The 18,805-nt window shown below is 32.1% G+C and overlaps 1 protein-coding gene across 6 annotated transcripts in view; it reads left to right on the top strand.

Annotated features, from left to right (window-relative positions):
• The window catches only part of LOC102987877 (sodium channel protein type 1 subunit alpha), an 86,190-nt gene that overhangs the window by 60,080 nt on the left and 7,305 nt on the right, over positions 1-18,805 (top strand). For all 6 annotated transcript variants that reach the window (XM_007128325.2, XM_024122235.1, XM_007128323.2 and 3 more), the window contains exons 18-23: positions 162-316; positions 2,053-2,226; positions 5,650-5,772; positions 13,126-13,407; positions 15,967-16,020; positions 17,558-17,695. In XM_007128325.2, coding sequence (XP_007128387.2) covers positions 162-316; positions 2,053-2,226; positions 5,650-5,772; positions 13,126-13,407; positions 15,967-16,020; positions 17,558-17,695 — 926 coding nt within the window. The remainder of the gene's footprint in view (positions 1-161; positions 317-2,052; positions 2,227-5,649; positions 5,773-13,125; positions 13,408-15,966; positions 16,021-17,557; positions 17,696-18,805) is intronic.

Below are 18,805 nucleotides of genomic sequence, written 5' to 3'. Positions count from 1 at the left end.
TCTGCTAATGGATGTGCTCTTACTACTCCAAGCTTAGAGAGTTATCCTAGCAAGATAGAGATGGCAGTAGCAATGAGAAGATGAATCCGGGACACGCCAAAGGGTATCTATGAAGCAGCAGAAGTTATTTACCTACTCCTGTTTGAACATTATACTTGCAGGCTGTGTACAAAGATTCAAATGTTGTCAAATTAGTGTGGAGGAAGGGAGAGGAAAACAATGGTGGAACCTGAGAAGAACGTGTTTCCGAATAGTTGAACATAACTGGTTTGAGACCTTCATTGTTTTCATGATTCTCCTTAGTAGTGGTGCTCTGGTGAGTGAATATTAAGCAAACGTGCTATAATGCCAAGTCTTAGAATCACCTAATACTAATGACTTATTAATCCTTTCTGTAGCATTGTTTTATTATCCAATGCATTATTTTCCCTGAACCCTCATTCTACATCCGTTTCCGTGGAATCAGCCATTACCTCTGTTTGATAACCCCCAAACTTTTATCTCCATTTATGACTTCTTCCTTAAACATACATGCATCGGTATATCCATCCATCCATACACCCATCCACCCATATACCCACCCACCCACCCTTCTACCCATCTCCAGTGCATCTTTAATTACCCCACTTCTTTCTTACAGACTATATACAATGTATAACTACGCAGTTCTGGATTTACTTTTATTATGTATACATATACTTCTAACAAGCTATTTATTAATTTTTGCTTATTGTTAAGTAACCCCCCAAATTTGTCCCTCTAGTTTATTCACTATAACCAAAGAACATGAGCATTTAATTACTCATATTTTAACAAGAAAGTAAGCATGGCAACTACAGTAAAGTCCTGTGATTGGGTATATATAACTTCTAAGTTCTGATGAATTTTGTTTATGAATGATATTATTATTATCTCTTTATGGACAGTCAAAAAGTCCTTAGGAACCACTTCTCTGTCCGTTTTGAATTGGGTCCACTCTTCTTATGCTACTCAGAGAACAGTGGATATTGGTAACAATAAATATTGGGCAGCGTGCCTAAGGGATCATTTAAGGACTGGTTTCTCTCTATATAAAAGTGTTCATCAGAATCAATTTCTATTTATATGAAAATCAGTCACAAAAATATAAAGTATAGCACATAGATAGCATTTTAGGAAAATGCTGACACAAATAGGCTACTTAAGCCATAAGATAGATGTAGATAGATAGATAGATAGATAGATAGATAGATAAAGGATGGAAAGATGATAGAACTTGCCTGATTGAAATGCAATTACTTAGGTTTCTTTAACTTAAAAGTGTATAATTCTAACACAGGCCTATATTTTTCTGATGAAATAAATTTTATCTACATGCCACTTTAGACAAGAAATAGTTTTTTACCATTTAAATGAATATATACTTAGATATAAAATATCAAGTGAGGTTCATATTAGAAGAAGAATACATATTAGAGTCTAAATGAGAAGTAATTTCATCTTACCATCCTTGTCACACCATATCTTTCCTGAGAAATATAAACTATCAACAAAATGAAGGGGACAAAGGGAACAAATGAGCTCAACTGTATAGTAAAATTAGGCAATGTGATGATCAATTACAATTTCTTCTTTATGAAAAATATAAGCCTTCACTTTTTATTTCTTCAACCTCCTTTATATGGCAAAAAATTAAAATTAAAAAAGCCAACAGGAGGAAGCAATAAATGTGAAACAAAAGGAATAAATAACTTCAAGTTAGGGTAGCAGCATCAAGATGTGACATCAAGAACTATTTTCTGAACAAGTCAAATTAATTCATTAGAGTTATGCTTTTACTTCCTCCTTCCAGTTATATCAATAGAGAGCATAACTTTTCTCCTGATTCATTAAAAGATCTTTGAGAGAAAGAAAAGACAGCAATAGCTACTTTCTCTGCCCTCCTATTCCAATGAAGTGTCATATATATAAAATCAGGAAAAGATATTTATATGTGGTCAGGAAAAATAGCTTATAATAGTTGTAATAGTATAATAGTTTCAGAAAGCTAAAATGCATAACTTTTCTTTATAGGCATTTGAGGATATATATATTGACCAGCGAAAGACGATCAAGACAATGTTGGAATATGCTGATAAGGTTTTCACTTACATTTTCATTCTGGAAATGCTTCTAAAATGGGTGGCATATGGCTATCAGACATATTTCACCAATGCCTGGTGTTGGCTAGACTTCTTAATTGTTGATGTAAGTATCCTCCTATCTTTGTCTTCCATTCAAGGTAATTTGTCTTATCTATAAACTAATTCTAAAATAGTGAATCTTTGATCACTCTGTTATGTTGACAGGATATGCTACTTAGTAGACACTAAACTAAATAATAAACTGAATAATAGTGTAGTTTTTGTAAGAAATAAGCTAATTTAGTACTGATTTAGCATGGGTAGATGGGATTTGTGGTGGTTATCTAGAATAAAAAGCTGGGAAAAAACGTATCAGAACTTTGTAGGGAGAGTGGTGAAATAGGGTATGTTGTTTAAATTACTTACATTGTGAATCAGACAGAATCGAGCTTGAATCCCAGCCCCACCACTGATTGGTTGTGTGCCACTGAGTAACTTACTTGGCTTTTGACTCTGTAAAATGATGATATTAGTGCATACAGAGTTAAAGACATTCAATAAACAGTGGTGATGGTGGAAGCTAATGTCAATTTTTAAAAATTCTTTTTGATCTTCTCAAAGTTTTTAAAGGATATGTTTAAGAGTAGATTATATAGATTATAACTCCATTATAGGAGGTAAGATGTATGGGGTGTAGTGAAAAACTCTACTTCATCCTGTGATGGGGAGTTTCCCCAGTGTAACTATAGATTTGCAGCAAGCCCGTAATGTACCAACAGCCCTTCACAGAGTTTGTAAACCTAATAATTAATATTTCAGCTACCCAAAACAAGTGGCTGCCTTTGAGATTTGTTAAAGGTAAACCTCATGTTATATGTTATAAGTTTGGTATAATTTCAGTTTTAGAAAAGTGTGTTCGAAATATTACAAACTTCATAGGCAACAGTTTTATTACCCAAAGGTGATAATCCAGCAGAACTATGGAGATTTCTTATGGAAAGTATTTCTAGAACTAAGGGTCATGCATATATATTATATCTCTTTAATTCTGAAAAAAGGCAAACCCAGAGCTATTTGAAAAGCTTAACAGTGTTACTATGAAATGAGTGAATTGACAAAAGCCTCAAAAGAGTGATAAGGGGTTCATATCCAACATATACAAACAGCTCATACAACTCAGCATCAAACAAACAAGCAGCTAAATTAAAAATGGGCAGAACTGAATAGAAATTTTTCCAAGGAGAAAATGCAGATGGCCAATAGGCACATGAAAAGATGCTCAACATTGCTAATCATCAGAGAAATGCAAATCAAAACCACAATGAGGTATCACTTCACACCTTTCAGAATGACCACACCTTTCAAAAAGACCACAAATAACAAATATTGGCGAGGATGTAGAGAAAAGGGAACCCTTGTACACTGTTGGTGGAAATTGGTGCAGCCACTATGGAAAACAGTATGGAGGTTTCTAAAAAAGCTAAAAATAGAACTATCATATGATCCAGAAATTCCGCTCCTGGGTATATATCCAGAGAAAGTGAAAACACTAATTTGAAAAGGTACATGCACCCCAATGTTCACAGCAGTATTATTTATAATAATATAAAATATGGAAGCCAAGTTATGGAAGCAACCTAAGTGTCCATCAACAGGTGAATGGGTAAAGAAGATGTGATATATATAATGGAATATAACTATTAAAAAAATGAAATCTTGGGCTTCCCTATATATATATATATATATATATATATATACACACACACACAACAGAATGCTACTCAGCCATAGAAAAGAATGAAATTTTCCCATATGCAACAACACAGATGGACCTGAAATAAGTCAGACAGGAAAAGACAAGTACTGTATGTTATCACTTATATGTAGAATGTAAGAGTAAAGCAAACTAGTCAATATCAGTGGGGAGAGGGAATGGGGGAGGGGCACAATAGGGGTAGGGGATTAAAAGGTACAAACTACTATGTATGAAATAAATAAGCTACAGGGATGTATTATACAGCACAGGGAATATAGCCAATATTTATAATAACTTTAAATGGAGTATAATCTATAAAAATTTTGAACTACTATGTTGTACAATTAAAACTAATATAATATTGTAAATCAAATATACCTCAATAAAAAAAGAAAGAAACCTCAAAAGAATAATTGCTTCAGCATATCACAAAGAGAAAAAGTTTCTAATATTTGAGATTTCAAGCATTAGAAGTTATATCATATTTCAACTGCTCATAATTTTTCACACTAGGCTTTAAATCTAAATATAATTTAATCCTTTTGAAAATTCCTGAGCTTTGATTTTCTCTATTATGCTTATTCCATGTCTGAATTTTTTAGTGGAAGAATGATGATTTTATTTATTATTACGAGTTGGTTTTTAATAGCCATTTCCGAAATATTTTAGGAAAATAATTCTGAAGGGAATTTTATAGTTTTGCAATAATAATACTTTTATTTTTCACGGTTCTATTTTAATTATTTCATAAGGATCAGCGTATCACTCTAAAAAAAGACAAAAGGAATTATAGCACATCTCAAGTAAACTAAAAAGCATATTAAACATAAGCCAACTTAATACACTTAAACATAGAAAATTTTGCAAAAATAGTATCCAGTGTATTTGGAACTATCCAATACCAGCTATTCTCAAACCAAAGAAATTCTAACTCTGGATACAGAGTTTTGGTCTTTATTTAGAGAATTACACATCTAAAATTTTTATTTCTTAGTTTTAGTTGCATATTTAATGCAAATTAAGTTAGTTTATTTCTTTATTTGGTAAACATTTATTGACTGGCGATTTGGGGCCAGGTACCATGGCAGAAGCTCTAGAGTAGTATAAAAATTTTGAGTAAGTTTCATGATGGAATTACTTTTAAGTTACATTATTTACATAGGAATAAATTTTAGATAAGTGAAAACACAAAGTATTAGCAAGACAACAAAAATTCATCTTCAAAAAATCAACCTCAAAATTAATATGACAGCGCATTAATTTCTGTGGGTATCAATTATAATTAGTTGAAAATACCAACACAGGATAGATATTTCTTGCTTTTTCTGGTACAATAGCAGTTTTTATATTTTATTATATTTTATTTATTATTTAGGGCAAAGCCCTAAATTCAGCAGCAACTTAATAAAATAAAGGAAGAGTAATCAATGACATTTTCCTATACCTGGACTTCTTCCTTTTTAAAATCAATTTTTACTTAGGTTTTCTAACTGAGTAATTAATAAATCACATGACATTTAATTTTTTTATTCAACTAGTTTTTAATTAACATCATGAAAGCTACTTTCTTTGCATGCAACTAAAAATGTTTCCTTAAAATTTTGAAAGGTTTACTGAAAATATGTAGCCATTGATCTTCTGAGTAATTGTAAACAAAAATTGTAATTACCAATGTTGTAAATAACTATACTTCAATAAAATAAATTTTTTTAAAATTGTAATTATTGTATTACATTGTAACTACAAATTGAATGACAATGATTCTATTTATTTACTTTTGTGTGTGTGCAGGTTTCATTGGTCAGTTTAACAGCAAATGCCTTGGGTTACTCAGAACTTGGCGCCATCAAATCTCTCAGGACACTAAGAGCTCTGAGACCTCTAAGAGCCTTATCACGTTTTGAAGGGATGAGGGTAAGGAAAATGAAAGAACCTGAAGTATTGTATAGAGCCAAAATTATTAAAGTAAATTTTAAAAAAGGAAAACTCATGCATGCAAAAGGAATGGCAAATCCTTGCAAATTGCTACTTTTTCCTTTTATCTGTTGCATATTTACTTCTAGGTGATATGCAAGAGAACTTAGGCCTCCCTTGAAATGATATAATATCATTTATCTGCCGTGCTCATTAAAATGACTTTATTTCCTAATCCATTTTGGGAGTTTCCTTACAAACCTGTACACAAAAAAACAGATGCACTATTAAAGTACTATGTGTAATGATGATGATAATAATCAACTAAAGTGAATTCTATATCATGTGCTTCTCATTTGTGGTGGTCTAAACTGTACTTACTGAGTTTTATTGAAAACGATATGAATCATACATGTGCCTAAATATAAGTGTAAAGGAAAAAAATTTTTAATTGTCAAAATTTTGTCTGTACAATGCCAAAGTTTGCATTATTTGAATGTATTCAAGGGTAGATATTAAATATTAACTGAATTTAAAAATTTTTTTAAAGTTATGTTAATATAGCTTCAATTTATAACTGCATTAATCTTCTTAATTTATATAAATAGCAATATCAACTTAAAGATTATATATAAATCTACACAATTTTTCATGAAAATGAATTTAAACTTTTATAATATAATGAATAGAAAATATAATTTTGACTCATTACCATAGATGATTCATAAATTAACCATAACTTAAATATCATTTATATGAGTCACAGAAAATTTTATATTACTCCTTTTAAGGAAATATTAAGGCATTCCCTATAATTCATAACAGGTTAAAAAATTTGCCATTATTGACTTGTTATTGTCCATGCCTTTTTAAAAATATGAAGCATTAGTGTATAAGATGTATAACATAAAAATTTAGTTGCTTTGTTTTAATCAAATTTCCTTTTACTAAAACAAAGCTGCTGAACTAAGTGTGATTCCAACAGAAAAAACATTGCTCTTTTGCTGCCTAAGATTTCATTATGTTTATGGAAACCAAGCTGTATTGTAGACTTATGTTTGCATTTTCTAGTTTGTTGATAGCCTTATGCGTTCTTCTAAAATAAAATTTATTATAAATGTCACCTTTTAAGAACATAAGACTATCTGATGAAATCTTCAATTGAAAACTTCTTTTCCCTAACATATATAAAAAATGTTTCCTCACTAGAAACAATTTAACACAATATAATACGGTCTTATTTTATTTCTCACAGAGATCCCCACAGTTTACTAAAATGTTATTGGAAATTCTCTTCAGGATATGTGAAAATTAAGTTTATTTTCCAATTAAAATGTCACTTTTGTTTTAGACTGGTAGTTTCAGTTCTGGAGAAAAATATAATCTTTATACATTCTACTTAAACATTTTTTGATTTTTTTTGGAAACATTTGATTGATTCTGCTGAATCAAAGTAATACATTCGAAAAGTTTTCTGAAATCTGAACAATGCTAAACATTTGAAGCTGTTGTAATTATTAAAAATTTGACCTTTTGGAAGTTTATTAAATCCATGAGTCAAATGGCCAGATATTTTCATATTTAACACCTTATTTCCATAACAATATTGACCCTGTGGGCCTTTAATTTTTACAGAAATAACCTTATCTATAATTTTGATCAATAATGCTTTTTATATTATAAGGAGAGGCTAATTTTTGAAAATTGGAGTTTTAAAAACAAAATCCTATAGATGCTGATAGGAGATGAACTAATCGTTTAAATTGTCAGATTTATGAATATGGTCCTTGCCTCTTAATGACAGTATATATACAACCCTAAAATGGCTGATGATTTCAACATGTATTTGGCATTGTAGAGACAAAATAACCTGATTATTGATTCTATTTTTGTTTCTTTGTTTCTGGTATTTGGAATTTTTGACTTTGTAAACAATATAATCATGGATGTTGGTGAGGATGGAAATAATAATGATGATTATAATTGGGAAATTAGCTTTGAATATATTCAGAAACTCTCATTTTATTTTTTTCCCTAGCAGCATAAAATCACAATAGCTATGTCAAAGCGTAAATCAGGCTCATTTTATTTTTGTTTTGTCACTTTTTCAAAGCATGTGTCTTAGTGCAACATTACCAAATAAAGCATGTTGTACAGTGCTTGATAAGAAGTTAGAAAGTAAGAAATAAATTATCATCACTCTGCCCTTTATGTTTTGCATGTTCTATGCACATTTCTGGCTGACAGCTTTGAAACATTTATTGTATTTCAAATTTCCAGTCCAAATTTTCAACTTGTAAAATTGAACTGAGTGAATTGATGTCATGGATAACTTAAGTAAAATAAATTTTGTATTTTTAATTTCCTTGTCTAGGAAATCTTAAATACCTTCTTTTTCAAAAGAACTCAAGCCTTGATTGATAGGTAAACAGAGAGCATCATATACAAAAAGTAACACCAAATGTTCTGTCATATCAGATTTCTAACTAATAACAAACTATATATTTCTATTTTATATAGGATAATCTTGCTCCAACTTGGATGGGGTGGAGCGCTGGTTCCGCCCCTCAGCCCTTTATTATGGGTACTGTATTACCCCTTTTGCTTCCTTTCATCCTTTCACTGTGACTTTGTGTTAGTGGGATGAGGGAGGGCTTGGGAAGGGTACTATCACACCACAGTAAGGAAAATACAGTATTTACATTCTAATCCCCTATTTTCAATTGTCTTAAATTTTCTTTTGAGAAAAATACCTTTTGTGAATTTATGTTCTGTGGATTTGAACCTCAACTGCTGATATCTTTATTAAGTTTCACTCAGTATGATTTAGATGTGTGTATACTGAGTTATCCATTTATGGGGAGATTATCTGATTGGTGAGGGTGGGGGACCCTGGTTTAGAATGGTTGCGTGAAGTTTTTAACTTATCAAGATGATGATGCTGTTTGAGGCATTTAAAAGAACACTTGCTATTTTCTACTTTGGACTGGGGCCTGAAAATTGACATCAAGATACTGGCAGTGGCTTCCTTGCCTTGTTGACATGTGTGAGCAGATGCTAGGGTGCAGTGTTCCAGGTTTCATAAAACTGGTATTGATTGTGTGATCATTCTCATGTTTTATTAAGTGTAAGTTTATAGGGGTTATTTTTCAAACGTAACAATGCAAAAATATATTCAGATAGAGTTGAAATTGAGTTATTTGTAGTGAGGTGGATGGACCTAGAGTCTGTCATACAGAGTGAAGTAAGTCAGAAAGAGAAAGACAAATACCATATGCTAACATATATATATAGAATCTAAGAAAAAAAAATGTCATGAAGAACCTAGGGGTAAGATGGGAATAAAGACACAGACCTACTAGAGAATAGACTTGAGGATATGGGGAGGGGGAAAGGTAAGCTGTGACAAAGTGAGAGAGTGGCATGGACATATATACACTACCAAACGTAAAATAGATAGTTAGTGGGAAGCAACCGCATAGCACAGGGAGATCAGCTCGGTGCTTTGACCACCTAGAGGGGTGCGATAGGGAGGGTGGGAGAGAGGGAGACGCAAGAGGGAAGAGATATGGAAACATGCGTATATGTATAACTGATTCACTTTGTTATAAAGCGGAAACTAACACACCATTGTAAAGCAATTATACTCCAATAAAGATTAAAAAAAAAAGATAGAGTTGAGTAAGCACATGTGATTTGTGTTTTAAATAAAGAAAAGTAAATATGAAAGGATCCACTTATTTGAATTATACAGACTAGAACACCCACCTAGAAATAAAACATCTTATTATGTGTATTAAAATAGAATTTAATGCATAAACTTACTTCATAGACTACATCACTCCCAACTAACCTCTTAGTATCTTAGAAGATATCATAGTGGAAAAACATAAATAAGAATGAATCTACATTTTGTTTATTCTTAAAGTTTGGGAATAATGTGCAAGGAGGACAGTTTTTATTTTTGAGGGAGAGAAAAAGTTGGAATTTTTGTTTGGATAATTAATGTATCATATCTTTCAAAAATAATTACCGTAATTAAATCCCACAACACAAATGCAGACATTAGATTTTAAAAAGATTCGATTACTCTGCTTCATACTTTAAAATGTGTGATTCCTACTTTGCCTACTTTTGATTTTTATTCGCATAGTTTTTCAGTATTTTGATTAAAGAAACATTGCAATCCATAAGTAGTATTGACTTGAAGTTCAAAGACAATTCATTCAGACAAGAGGACATTTCTGCATGTATCAAAATTCCCAACATTAATTTGCATATTTAATTGTCAATCCCTCATTTCATGTTGATTTACTTAAAAAGCAGATAATGAACCAGAGACAGAAAGAGTTTCTGTAAGAGTTGTATGCTAGAATACAGAAATTCTATTTTGATGACGTTTTGCAAAACATTTGTGAGAAGCAACCTCTAGTATTAATTCATTAAGATAGTTCCTTTGTTAGAACCTCCTTTTATGCAGCCTGAAACCTCAATTTGTTCTTTCCAATTTGTTTAGTCCAGTTCTGTCTAGTGCCTTCACCACCTGGGAACCAATTACTGCAGTTCCCTAGAGCCACAAAGGAGTTAATACCCCTCTCTCTGTGCTGAACCAAGGAAGGGCTTGGGGCTCTTGGGAAAAGACAATCCTTTCTCTCAGCCTTCATTGCCTAATTTAATGAGATTTTAAATATGAATGGACCTTTGTATAGTAAATCCTTTTATCTTCATAAAATTAAACGTTTTCTCTGGGCCAAATGTATGCCAACATTGTAAATGCATCTTGAAAGGCACTGCTGCTTATATCATGAATTACATAGAGTTAATTTAGTGCAAATCCAATCCCCAGTTTCAAAAGAAACCCCTCAGACTTATTAGCTAACCCCAAATTATTTTGTGTTCAGCTCTTTATTCTCATCCCATATCCAGAAATAGCATTTAAAAATTACGTTTTGATCAATAAATGCTAAGCTAACCTTTACTTCATTCATTCATTCAATCACCATTTTTGTAGTCCTGTATTCAAAGCACCTGCTATATTCCTGTATTCAAGGCACTCAAAGCCTTGGAGAATTCACAAATATATTTTTTCGTCTTAAATTAAAAAAAAAAAAAAAGCCTACCATCTGTCAAGATTACGGGAATGCCATTCATTAACTCGAATACAGAGCAATCTGGGTACCGGATAAGTATGAGTGACTCTAAGGAAAATTAGTGAGGTCAAGTAGAAGGAGCACTAGATGCCATTTCTAGTCTACATTCTGAACTTAACCTAGCTTAGCTCATTTTTCTCATTTGCCAAATGAGAATGCAGTAGTAAAGTATCTCTATAGTCCTGTCCAGTGCTGGAATTCTGATTTTTGAATTCAAAAGAGGAAACACTCATCTCTATTTTGGAGGCTAAACTGAGAGGTGAAGTGAGGCTCCATGACAGAAGTGCTGCTTGAACCACAGCTTGTGAGAAGAGAGAGTGTTTCAGAAGGGGAGGTATTGGACAAGGAATTTCAAAGGAAAGGGCATCTCAATTCTCTGGTAATGTTATTAGCACATGGTAATTACATTAGTTGGATTGCCATGAAGGCTAGGTGGCTAGGGAAGTTAAAACTAGAAATGTAGATTGAGGAGTGATTTGAACATCAAGGTAAGGAAAATGTTTGATAATCAGTGGGAAGCCATTAAATAATTTTAAATGAGAGTTGGAGATTAATTCATCTTATATGAATTAAAGGAAGGAGGAAATTTGAAGACTCTGAAAATGGTACAAGTATGTACTAACATATGTCAGAACTAGGGTGGCAATCATGAAAATGGAGAAGTGATAGAGGTGAGAAAGGTTTGGAAGAAAAAAGTGTGAGACCTACAGATTGATGTGAAAAGAATTCAAGAAATAGGTATAGGTAGCCAGTGTTCTGCTCATGGGCTAAATTGGGTGTTTTAGGTAAAAAAAAAAAAAAAAAATACGCATTTTAACATGTGCTTTGTGTATACACAGTAGACACAGCTTTTTAATCTGGATGGTAGGCAAAATGTTTGGAAAAGGAGGGAAATAAATAATAACTTGATTTCAGCTTTCATATCTTGAATCCAAAGAAATCTAAGTGTATCCACACATTTAAAGTGAAGTATAAAATAAAGACTTATTCATTCAATTGTATTAATGCAGACAGCCACATGAGATAAAGGTGAGGTGCCATGTGTCAGCTTGGTAGGCTGCATAGCTCACATCATCTGTATCTGCCTAGATAATTCAACTGACTTCATTTTTTCATTCTCATTCCCTTCTTTGTCATTAATGGTTTTATTATTTCCCTTGGCCCACTTTCAGATTGAGAAGAATCATAGAGGTACACAGGTAGAATTCAACTTAGCTATGAATGTTCAAGTCTGAGGCATCATCTGCCGCTTAGGAGCATTTTAGGGCCTGTCTTTATCTCTCTTAGCTACTCATGTGCATCTCCAATGGGAACTGTAGAGAAGGAAGCAAGCACAGTCCTCCCTGCAGTGTTGCTAAATATAAAAACTCAGAGTTTTAATTTGTGGTCCAGGAATAAAGATAAGAGGGGCAAAAATGCTTCCATTAAAAAAAAAGTAGCTAATTATTTAGCACAGAACTTGATATAATCACATCAGATTTAGGAGCTATCATCCCCAAAATGGCAACCCTCCTTTTCTTATTTTCCTAAGAAACTAATTTCTACTATGTTTCATTTAAAATAAGTTTATCAAATTAAACTCAGTAAATGAAACAACTGATATGACTGGAGCTTGAAATAAACGATGTGATGATCTAATGAAATACATAATGCTAAATTGTCTTGCTTCTTATGCAAAAATGATTAGTCATAGCAATGCATGAATAATTAAGGACAAAATTATATTAGGTATTTAATAATTTTTTATATTTATACATCTGAATTTTTAGTTTACTAAAATATATCAGTCAAATCAACTCTTGTCCCAACATTTTAGTTTCATTCTTTAATATACTGCCTTTTTTAATGAGTTAATTTTCTCTGTTAGGAATTCTTACTTTTTCTAATAAAAAAATTTTCTGACTTCATCTGACAGCAGATTCCTCTGATTTTGTTTTCCCTTTAACCTTTCGGTATGTTCTCCTCTCTTTTTAAAAAAATTTTTTTATCTTTGATATATTATCTAAATTCATTTCCCTAAATGTATTGCTTATGAAAGAATGTATTTCATTTTAAGACATTTTAACTTTGCTTTTAAATATCAGAATAATATTGATAGTAAAAAAAAAAAAGAAAAAAAGAATGACTAAAGATTACTAGGGGAATGTCTTTTCTTTTAACCAACAAGAATTCTGACTTTTCTTTTTTTCCATTTGTGTATTAGGTGGTTGTGAATGCCCTTTTAGGAGCAATTCCATCCATCATGAATGTGCTTCTGGTTTGTCTTATATTCTGGCTAATTTTCAGCATCATGGGCGTAAATTTGTTTGCTGGCAAATTCTACCACTGTGTTAACACCACAACTGGTGACATGTTTGACATCAGCGAAGTGAATAATCATTCTGATTGCCTAATACTAATAGAAAGAAATGAGACTGCCCGATGGAAAAATGTGAAAGTAAACTTTGATAATGTAGGATTTGGGTATCTCTCTTTGCTTCAAGTTGTAAGTGAACACTCTTTTCTCTGACATGTGTTTATTGTTTGGAATAATAACAAAGTAATGACATACAGCTATTATTTAGTTACTAAGAAGAAAGTTTATAACATATTTCCTTTTTTCTAATTTTGATTTATTACTACAAGTTCATGAGCCCAGATGGGTGGAAATGTCAGTATATTTAAACAGTGCAGACATAGTTGATAGTGGCCAGGTATTTTAGTTCTTTCCAAAGGTCTTTTTTTCTTCTCTTATTACTCTCTCTTCCCATGTGAACAAGTTGATTAATAAATCAATAAATTTGCTATTATTTTTCCTATTGCAATTGGAAAGCTTGTTTCACTGATGGATCACCCCCTCCCCCCAAACATACACCCTTATCACACTTGATTGGATTGTAACAAATTGGTGAGAATTAAATTAACTGCTACTGAGTTGTATCATTTGGATTGAAGATTGGGGAATGATATTTAGGTTTTAGGTTTAGATCCTCATAGCTAAATGAAATAATACCAGGTAACACTCAGACACAGAAATCAAACACAAGCAGCTGTTGTCTTACCCCAAATGGCCTTCAGTACAATTACTTGAGTCTTTTTTTTCCTCTCTAAATATTGATGTTTTCACTACTGGGTCTTTAAGACTGAAAAATAGCTCACAATTTATAAAAATGTAAAAGATGGTGGCCTCTTAAACATTTTCATTTGATGCTGCTTCTGACTGCAGCTGCATCACAAGAGAGCAGTGGGTAAAAACAGAGTCTAGGTCGTTTGAAAAACATTGTAAAAATACTGTTCTATTTTGGCCACTGAAGACTCATCTTAAAAAAAAAAAACTGCATAAGTTTTTTCCTGTGGTTCTGCAGAGTCTTTAGGGAAGAAATCTATTTTGTTTCACCAGGGCTGTGTTTTCAGTTGTTCAGCCAGGAGATTAAGCAAGCAAACAAACCTGGACTGGTCAAAATCCTCCTGCATCTCTTTCAGAGGTGTCAGTACTGTGATTCTTTTACAAGTTCTTTCCACCTTCTTGTTAGAAATTCTTATTTCTCTTGTAGATGTTTCTGACTTACTCTGAATGCTTATGCAATTAAAATAGAGATTTTTATAATCTGGCAAGTATGATTTCTTTAAATATTAGCGTAGACACATGATGATATTTCCTTGGGTCCTTATCCTAATGCTTAACTAATAACCACACTTGTAAATATCACTAATTTATATCACTTCCTCCATAAAATTGAGAAAGAAAAATTGAAAATTTCAAGCAGTCCCTTAAAATGCTAAACAAGGGGTAAAGATCCTGTATGAAGCCATTAAATAAATTCTGCTACTGAAGTACTGATTTATACTTGGCTTTATACAGAATCATCTCTCTGTTGATTAGCAATTCATTGAAGTTGTTCCTTGAATCACTTTTTTCTGTTCCTGTACCTAGTGTGTGATGAACTTGTTCTGTCATTGACGTCAGCCATTGACAGATTCAACATTTCCCTCTTTGATAGACAAATAAGTTCTATTTTCTAGCTAAGAAACTTTACTTTCTCTTCACTGCCATCACAAGCACCCTTACTTGGCTTTCTTCCCATGACATCTACCACTTCACAAGTGTTAGCGTTATAAAAACAAAGATGTGTTGAGATACAGATGCTGAAAGCTTTTTACTAGACTTGCTCACTAAGGAATAATCCTCTCAGGCCCGTAGGGCTCAAAATTCATGTCCTAGGGCAAGTAACAAATTACTGTAAGTTATTACACTTGGAATACCAAGTGTACTATTTTTCACTTTTCTTACCCAAATTAACTCACTCTCATCAAAAATTACAAAGAGGGACTCCCTGGCGGTCCAGTGGTTAAGACTCCGCGCTTCCAACGCAGGTGGCGAGGGTTCAATCCCTGGTTGGGGAACTAAGATCCCACATGCCATGTGGCATGGCCAAAAAAAAACCCAAAAAACAAAACAAAACAGACGAACAGAAAAAAAAAACAACCAAGGAGTATTATTTTAAAAAAATTACAGAGAAGAAAGTGGAATATAGGATTATTTCTAGATGTTATGCTTTAAAATTCTTAAAATGTTAGTTGCAACTGACTTTTTGTATATCTGTCTGATCCTTAGAGTGTTACAATCAAGAGAAATCATAAACTTTCTGTTGCTTTGATCACCTTGTAGATAGATTTTAGTGGACGTCAGGTCTAAGTTGTAGTTGTTTTGCTGCTACAAACATTGCCAAATGTGTTGGCATTTGTAAAGCTTTCTAAAAGTATTTCACCAAATCTTGATAGCACTTTATATTGCATGATTCCATTAACTCTAAAGAACTGAGAAGTATTTGTGAGTTGGTTATCAAGCAGGAAGATATATCAAATGACCATTCTGTTTATTATATAGTCTAGAAATGAAGAGACTTACTGAGATATTGTTGGTCCAAAATCCATGTAAAATTTGTTTTGAGATGTCTTTTAAAAATTGTTCCTTTTAAAGAAGTATATCAGGAAGAATATTTATTAAACATCAGGTCTGAATTATTTTTACTCCAAAGTAAAACATGCATGTCCTTTTTAATAGGCCACATTTAAGGGATGGATGGATATAATGTATGCAGCAGTTGATTCCAGAAATGTAAGTATTCTTTACATCCTAAGTCCTTTCACAATATTGATTAGGCACTAAAATTAACAGAGCATAGCAGCTAAATGGAATGATTCTACAATGAATTTTTAAAAAGGGAAAAGTATGACTCAAGTTAATACTCAAGTATAGTAGTATTTATCAGAAAGATCTTGGTAAGATATATCAAAATGGAAGTCAAACTAAAGTAACACGTGAGTATATTTAATAACTAACAAATATCCATCTATTAACTATTTTTCTATTTTGTTTCCTTTTTATCTACCAATTATATAGTCAATAATAATTTTGGCATGCTGGAGCAAATGTGAAGAAATACATGGTTACCATCAGTAGTTTACCCTCCATATTAGACAAGTTAGGGATGTTGTCTAGGCAGCCTTAGATTTCTGTAATAGTCACTTTAAAATCCATTCTTTTATATGATTATAGCATCCATAAATTTACTGGAACCTTTACAGAGACTGTTATCATTTCTGTGATCAACAGTTTCCTTTAAGTTTCTATCACCTAAGACCTACTTTTTTGATTTCTCCTACAATAGTCTTTTTCAGGCTTCAAGAAGAGAATTGAAATCCATTCTCATTCCAACTCTGCTCTTCAAAATTTGTAAAATTTAGTATTTTCTCTTTATCTTTCCATTCTGAAATCCCATCTTCTATAATCATGAAGAAAGAACTTTACTCCTGTAATCTTTAAAGTGATCTGATAAGCACACTTCTATCTTTCTTGATGTGCATTTCCCATAAGTGGCTTTAGTTTTATGTTGGGTACTTTCCTGATATCCTCCAGAGATGAGTTATTTTACTTTGTTACTTATTATTTTTGTTTTGTGTGTTTGGTTGGTTTTTAACTCTGTTATCTTTAGGAGGACATGAATCTATTAGGGCACTATCTATAGTGACTCCTTTACCTCCTTGCTAAGTGCTAAGTAAAAGCTCAAATGCTTATTTATTATGAGTACAATCTAGAGATTAAATTATCAGTTGAGGATTTAGCAGATGGCATGTCCAGTTATGTCTACTCAATCTGAAAAATTCAATGAATGTTATAATGTTATAGGCAGGATGCCAGACATCGAAATAAGTAACTCAATTCTTGTTTGCTAAATAAATTCATGCAACAGGAGTGATTATTTCTAAACATAGTCTATGCATATTTACTGATGTAAAATTTTTTCACTATTAATTTTAAAATTATTAAAATGCAATACCTTAAAAAATTCCCAAATTTAGTACACTACTGTCCAAATGGCAGGATATTAGTTGTATTTATAGTTAGAAAAAAATACATTTCAAAATCATCATACTGTATTTTTCACATGAGAACACTCTGTTTTTCACATAAAAAATTATCCTAAAGGCTAATTTCAGAGATTTTTTCTTTAGAGGTAGCTGATTTAGAGGAAATAAAGAAAAGTACTGCTTAAGTGTTACTAGAAATTTTCTTTTCTATTCTCATGAAAAACACCAGTGACTACCAGCATCAAATGTATTGTGATATCTTACAAAATATTCTCCTTTTGTAGGTGGAACTCCAGCCTAAGTATGAGGAAAGTCTATACATGTATCTTTACTTTGTTATTTTCATCATCTTTGGGTCCTTCTTCACCTTGAACCTGTTTATTGGTGTCATCATAGATAATTTCAACCAGCAAAAGAAGAAGATAAGTATTTCTAATATTTTCTCTCCCACTGAGATAATAAATTATTTGAAGGGTTTTCAACACCAAATGAGTACTTTAACTCAGAAACCAAATGGGATTATATATTAAAATCTATTTTTGCACCCTCCCCCTTTGCCATTCACTGCCCATGTCTTTCATGGTATAAAAAGCCAAGAATGACTGCATTCCATTCTCCTGTGCATAGGTTCACAAAATCTCTCTTCTCTTTAAAGAAAAAATACTCAGGTACCACATTTTCTCTTTTGAAAAAGAATCATTAAAAAAAAGAACTAGAAAAGAACCCAGGCATATACCTGTTTCCCAGAGTCAACCTGTGGTTTTATCTTTACAACTTCCCTCCTTGAAATATATTTTCCACCAAAAACGTTTAAAATCTTTGCAGTAAATTAGGCATGAGAGGTAAGCTTCTTCTAGTGTTTCTTTTCACATATTTTAATTCTTTTTTGGATCGTTTTATGTATTCCCACTTCATTCTCCCTGATGTTAATTACAAACTATCAGTTCCAGCCTTGAATTGAACAGTTCTTTATTAATTATTATCACTTATGAAGCCCATTTTATCATCCCAGTTATATATGCACATTATCAAAAACACAAAAAGTGAAGAAATATCATTACTCAGGAGTAACCACTATTCACATTTTATGTTTTTCTGTTCAAACTTTTTCTACACATATCCTTGTATTGAAATCATTTGATCTATAATTATAATTTTTTTTGACTTAACATAAGTATTTTCCCATTTTGTTAAGTCTTCATATATATATTATCATAATTTTCTTAACCATTTTCCAATAGATTGATGATTTAGGTTGTTTCTAATCTTTAATAATTTAAATAGTGCCTGGTCAAAAGTCTTTGTGCCAAAAAAATTTGAGCCTTTAATGATTTCTTTAAGATAAATTCCCAGAGTAAAGTGTTTTGCTTTCCCCAGGTAACATGCCCACTCATACTCCCAATAAGTGGTGCTGGGAAAACTGGACAGGTACATGTAAAAGTATGAAATTAGAACACTCCCTAACACCATACACAAAAATAAACTCAAAATGGATTAAAGACCTAAATGTAAGACTGGACACTATCAAACTC

This window comes from Physeter macrocephalus, chromosome 2 (assembly GCF_002837175.3).
Source record: "Physeter macrocephalus isolate SW-GA chromosome 2, ASM283717v5, whole genome shotgun sequence".
In the NCBI taxonomy this organism is placed as follows: domain Eukaryota; kingdom Metazoa; phylum Chordata; class Mammalia; order Artiodactyla; family Physeteridae; genus Physeter; species Physeter macrocephalus.
This window is presented reverse-complemented; position numbering and strand designations above follow the sequence as displayed.